This window comes from Bison bison, unplaced genomic scaffold (genome assembly GCF_000754665.1).
Source record: "Bison bison bison isolate TAMUID 2011002044 unplaced genomic scaffold, Bison_UMD1.0 scf7180017864056, whole genome shotgun sequence".
Classification (NCBI taxonomy): domain Eukaryota; kingdom Metazoa; phylum Chordata; class Mammalia; order Artiodactyla; family Bovidae; genus Bison; species Bison bison.
In genome coordinates this window covers 1688788-1694927 of record NW_011494628.1, presented here as the reverse complement: position 1 = coordinate 1694927, position 6140 = coordinate 1688788, and the positions used below count along the sequence as shown (strand labels likewise).

Genomic DNA, 6140 nt, shown 5'->3' with positions numbered 1-6140 from the left:
GCACAGGATTATCTTTGGAACTCCGGGGATCAGAATGGAATGGTGACACTTTGGCACCAGATGAATCAAAGTGATTTTAAATTAGTATTAGAAACCTGAGAGTGTAACGCCTGCAATACAATTTGCTACAATAATGCTCCTTCTTATTCATGGATTAAGCTATCGTCTTTATGAAGGTCTGTGGGCATCGCATTCATTGCTACCTCTTTAATTGCAGTCAAACCTAGATTATACTAATGTAAAGTTAAGATGGATGACAGACAACTGTAGGTTAACCTCCCTGGGATTTTTTTTTTTAATACCTATGATTCTTGCTTTCACAGAGATCAGATTTTCTAAGAGCAAAGTTTGAGAAAGAGAAATGTGAAAACCGCTTCTTTGACACAAGTCTTTTAAGACTCCATTCCTAATTAATATGAGCAATAGTGAGTTGAATTGAGAAGTAAATGCAGCATGCTTTCTATGTGTTTTATGACCCCCCCCAAAAAGCATTTTTAATACATGAAAGTATCAAGCAGCAGGCCTGTGTGTTTTCTTACTAACTTTTTAGTTTTTGAAATAACTAAGCTTACAATAAGTTGCAAAAATAGAGTTGAATAGAGTTCTGTGAACCCTCTTTCCCCAGTGATGTTACCTTTCATAACTGTAGTGCAACATCAAACTCAGCCCTAACTGGATTAGAGACGTTACTCAGTTTTCCCCAGTTATTACATGAAGCCAGGTGTGTGCATGCAATGCAGGAGGCACTGGAGACCCGAGTTCAATCCCTGGGTGGGGAAGATCCCCTGAAGGAGGAAAAGGCAACCCACTCCAGTGTTCTTGCCTGGATAATCCCATGGACAAAGGAGCCTGGCAGGCTGTGGTCCTTAGGGTTGCAGAGTTGGACACGACTGAAGCGACTGAGTATGCATTAGTGTGCATGTAACTTACGTGGTTTTATGGGCAAGTTCTGCCTGGTGGCTGAGGCGGTAGTAAAGAATCTGCCTGCAATGCAGGAGACCTGGCTTCAATTCCTGGGTCAGGAAGATCCCCAGGAGAAGGGAACTGCAACCCACTCTAGTATCCTTGCCTAGAGAATCCAGTGGACAGAGGAGCCTGGTGGGCTACAATCCATGCGGTCACAAAGAATCGCATATGAATGAGTGACTAACACTTTCACTTTTATGGGCACTTTGTACCACACTTTTGAGAAACAGATTATTTCAATCATATGTTAGAGTGGACCACAGGCAGTGTCAACATTTGTTCAGTTGAAAATTGACTATGAGTTATATATTTGTTTTTTTTTGATAAATTCTAATATTTATTAAATTATAAAGTCTGTAATCAAAAAAAAAATGTGGATCAAGAGAAACCTCTTAACTACAAGGACTAGACAGCAAAGCCTATGAGAACGCCATGAAGTGTGTTACAAACAAGATTCTGAAACATAAGTTATAAGCTGTTTCCTTTACATTTCCATTTCAGTAGCTTTACTGTTAAGTAGTTGTTATTTTAAAACCCCAAATTCACATTTGTTCTCACGTTATTTAAGCTTTCTGTTCATAATGATACCAGACATCTTGTAGGTGCCAAATTTTGGTAATGGTTTTACGTCAATCCATGCAGAAAAATATGAACCAATGCAATAGTCAGATGAGGACCATTAATGCACAAATACACACACGCTGGCCAAAAGAACTGAAGGTATTTTAAAAAACTATAAAATAAACAGACCTCAAGAAAACTGCGTTATTACTAAACAGCTCTCAACTATTAACACCCAAGTTCTTTATATTAAATAAATTTCTCAACAGAGATGTGTTAGACATATTAATTACAAGTCTATCCTTCCCATACCCCTTCCCACCCCAACTCCCAAAATGCACTACTGGGGATGAGTATAATGTTACGTGGGCAAAAATTTACAGATAACCATTTTCATCTTGAGCATGGATCTGAAAACTTTTATTTAAACTTCCGTTACTGTGCACTGTCCATCAGGCCTTCGAGATCTGACACTCACTGTTCCACCCGCTGCCACTGATCGATCAGATACTGTCTGACTTGGATTAGGAACCAGAAGTCTCTGTTGGGTCAAGGAGTGTTGTGCAACAAGCGCAGATACATCCTCACTATCACTACTGGCATCGGATTCGGTTTCTTCAATCGAAGTGTCTGGTGCTGGTACCCTGCCTGAAGATGGTGATTCATGCTCCTCTTCTCCTTCCCCTCTATGACTCCTTTCCGCTATGCTGTCTCCACCAAGTTGTAAATGTGCAAAAGAGTCTTCCAGAGAAGTGCCTGCATCAGGGGATGGTGTGGCGGGGCTTGTTAGCTGACCATCTACTGACGTCAGGGGCCTCACAGAAGACGACTGAACAGAAGCTCCGCTCTGAGCTGGTACACTGTCCGCTCCGTCAGCAGAGCTCTCTCGCGCCAGGTGTACAGTATTAGCATCCCAGTCCGGCCTAAGCCCAGCTACCCCCTTCTTTGGTACACCTGTTATATCCCGCTTGATCTTCCTGCGGCGTCCGTGTGCGCTTCTCCTATGCTGTGCCATATTTTCAAGATCGGCAACCTATATATTTGATATAAATATAATTCCGTTTTTGCTATTGAGAATTTATAACAGTAGTGTGTCTTTTAATTTTGTTGGGTTCTTGAGTTTATTTTTATTTTTCCACAGACGTAAACAATATATAATGTCTTTGAAAGACATGCAAATCTATCTTTTATATAGATAGCATATTCAAAAGCAGAGACATTACTTTGCCAACAAAGGTTCGTCTAGTCAAGGCTATGGTTTTTCCTGCGGTCATGTATGGATGTGAGAGTTGGACTGTGAAGAAGGCTGAGCACCGAAGAATTGATGCTTTTGAACTGTGGTGTTGGAGAAGACTCTTGAGAGTCCCTTGGACTGCAAGGAGATCCAACCAGTCCATTCTGAAGGAGATCAGCCCTGGGTGTTCTTTGGAAGGAATGATGCTAAAGCTGAAACTCCAATACTTTGGCCACCTCATGCGAAGAGTTGACTCATTGGAAAAGACTCTGATGCTGGGAGGGATTGGGGGCAAGAGGAGAAGGGGACGGCAGAGGATGAGAGGGCTGGATGGCATCACCGACTCGATGGACGTGAGTCTGGGTGAACTCTGGGAGTTGGTGATGGACAGGGAGGCCTGGCGTGCTGCGATTCACGGGGTCGCAAAGAGTCGGACACAACTGAGCGACTGAACTGAACTGACCTGAAACTGAAGTTTCATTCAGCTGAAGCAGGCAGAAGTTTCATCTGGCCTGAAGAAAAGTTCTGTTAGTGAAAGGATTATTCAAGGATAGTTCAAAGATCTCCTTTTGTAGTTTTGTAGTGTAGTCTCAAGTCAGGTATCTGAATCCTTCAGCACTGTTTTTCTTTCTCAAGATGACTTTGGCTGTTCAGGGTCTTTGTGTTTTCATACAAATTTAAAATTTTTAAATTCTAGTTCTGTGAAAAATGCCATTGGTAATTTAATAGGAATTACATTGAATCTGTAGATTGCTTTGGGTAATGTAGTCGTTTTGACAGTATTGATTATTTCAATACAAGAACATGGTATATCTCTCCATCTGTGTATATCATCTTTGATTTCTTTCATCAGCAGCTTATAGTTTCCTGAGTTCAGGTCTTTTGCCTCCTTAGGTTTATTCCTAGGTATTTTATTCTTTTTGATGTGCTGGTAAATGAGATTATTTATTTAATTTCTCTTTCTAATCTTTTGTTGTTAATGTATGGAAATGCAAGTGATTTCTGTGTATTCATTTTGTATCCTGCAACTTAACCAAATCAGTTGATGAGCTCTAGTAGTTTTCTGATAGCATCTTTAGAATTTTCCATGGATAGTATCATATCATCTGCAAACAATGACAGTTTTACTTCTTTTTCATCTCTTTTTCTTCTCTGATTGCTGTGTCTAGGACTTTTGAAACTGTGTTGAGTAAAAGTGGCAAGAGTGGACATCCTTGGCTTGTTCCTGATCTTAGAGGGAATGGTTTCATTTTTTTTTTTAACAGTATGATACTGGCACAAAAACAGAAATATAGATCAATGGAACAGGATAGACAGTCCAGAGATAAATCTGTGCACCTGTGATCAACTAATCTATTGCAAAGGCAGTAATACACAGTGGAGAAAAGACAGTTTCTTCAATAAGTGATGCTGGAAAACCTGGACAGATATATGTAAAAAAAATGAAATTAGAATATTCCCTACCATCATACACAAAAATAAGCTAAAAATGGATTAAAGACTGAAATAAAGACCAGATACTGTAAAACTCTTAAAAGAAAACATAGGCAGAACACTCTCTGATATAAACTGAAGCAAGATCTTTTTTGATCCACCTCCTAATGAACATAAAAGCAAAAATAAGCAAATGGGACCTAACTAAAATGTAAAAGCTTTTGTACAGCAAAAGAAACCATAAACAAAGTGAAAAAACCACCCACAGACTGGGAGAAAATATTTGCAAACAAAACAACTGGCAAGGGATTAATCACCAAAATATACAGAAAGCTCATTAGCTTAATATAAAAAAGGCCAAACAGCCCAATCAAAAAATAAGCAGATCTAAATAGACATTTCCTCAAAGAAGATATACAGAAGGCCAAAAAGCACATGAAAAAAAGCTCCACCTCACTAATTTTTCAGTTCAGTTCAGTCACTCAGTCGTGTCCAACTCTTTGCGACCCCAATTGTTAGAGCAATTCAAATTAAAACTACAATGAAGTTATCACCTCACACAGGTCAGAATAGCCATAATCCAAAAATCTACAAACAGTAAATGCTGGAGAGAGTGCGGAGCAAATGTAGGTGCATTCCCACCTACACCGTTGGTGGGAATGTAAATTGGTACAACCACTATAGAGAACAGTGTGGAGGTTCCTTAAAAATCTAAATATAGAACCATCATATGATCCAGCAATCCCACTCCTAGGCATATATCTGAAGAAAACCTTTCAGAAAGATACATGCACCCCAGTGTTCACTGCAGCATTGTTTATAGTAAACAGCACATGAAAGCAACCTAAATATTCATCTACAGTGGAACGGATAAAGATGTCATACATATATACAATGTTATACTGCTGCTGCTGCTAAGTCACTTCAGTCGTGTCCGACTGTGTGACCCCATAGACAGCAGCCCACCAGGCTCCCCCATCCCTGGGATTCTTCAGGCAAGAACACTGGAGTGGGTTGTCATTTCCTTCTCCAATGCATGAAAGTGAAAAGTGAAAGTGAAGTCGCTCAGTTGTGTCCGACCCTCAGCGACCCCATGGACTGCAGCCCACCAGGCTCCTCCGTCCATGGGATTCTCCAGGCAGGAGTACTGGAGTGGGGTGCCATTGCAGAATGAATTAATGCCATTTGCAGCAACATGGATGAACCTAGAGGTTATCATACTAAGTGAAGTCAGACGAAGAAAATTATATGATATCACTTATATGTGGAATCTAATAAAAAAGATAAAATGCAGTTATTTACAAACAGAAATGACTCAGAGATCTTGAAGTCAAACTTATGGTTATCAAAGGGAAATGTGGGAGGGAAGTGAAAAGTTAGGAGTTTAACACCACTATATATACACACCACTATATATAAAATACATAACTAACAAGGACCTACTGTGCAGCACAAAGAACTCTACTTAATATTCTGTAATAGCTCATCTCACATGCTAGTAAAGTAACGCTCAAAATTCTCCAAGCCAGGCTTCAGCAATATGTGAACCGTGAACTTCCTGATGTTCAAGCTGGTTTTAGAAAAGGCAGAGGAACCAGAGATCAAATTGCCAACATCTGCTGGATCATAGAAAAAGCAAGAGAGTTCCAGAAAAACATCTATTTCTGCTTTATTGACTATGCCAAAGCCTTTGACTATGTGGATCACAATAAAACTGTGGAAAATTCTTCAAGAGATGGGAACACCAGACCACCTGATCTGCCTCTTGAGAAATCTGTATGCAGGTCAGGAAGCAACAGTTAGAACTGGACATGGAACAACAGACTGGTTCCAAATAGGAAAAGGAGTTCGTCAAGGCTGTATATTGTCACCCTCTTTATTTAACTTATATGCAGAGTACATCATGAGAAACGCTGGACTGAAAGAAACACAAACTGGAATCAAG

At 39.9% G+C, this 6140-nt stretch overlaps 1 protein-coding gene across 1 annotated transcript in view; it reads right to left on the bottom strand.

Annotated features, from left to right (window-relative positions):
• Positions 1-1275: 1275 nt before the first annotated feature.
• LOC104985673 (E3 ubiquitin-protein ligase RNF146-B-like) overlaps positions 1276-6140 on the bottom strand; it is a 51046-nt gene continuing 46181 nt past the window's right edge. The window contains exon 3 of the mRNA XM_010835940.1: positions 1276-2560. Within this exon, the coding sequence (XP_010834242.1) occupies positions 1952-2560 (609 nt within the window). The 3' untranslated portion in view covers positions 1276-1951. The remainder of the gene's footprint in view (positions 2561-6140) is intronic.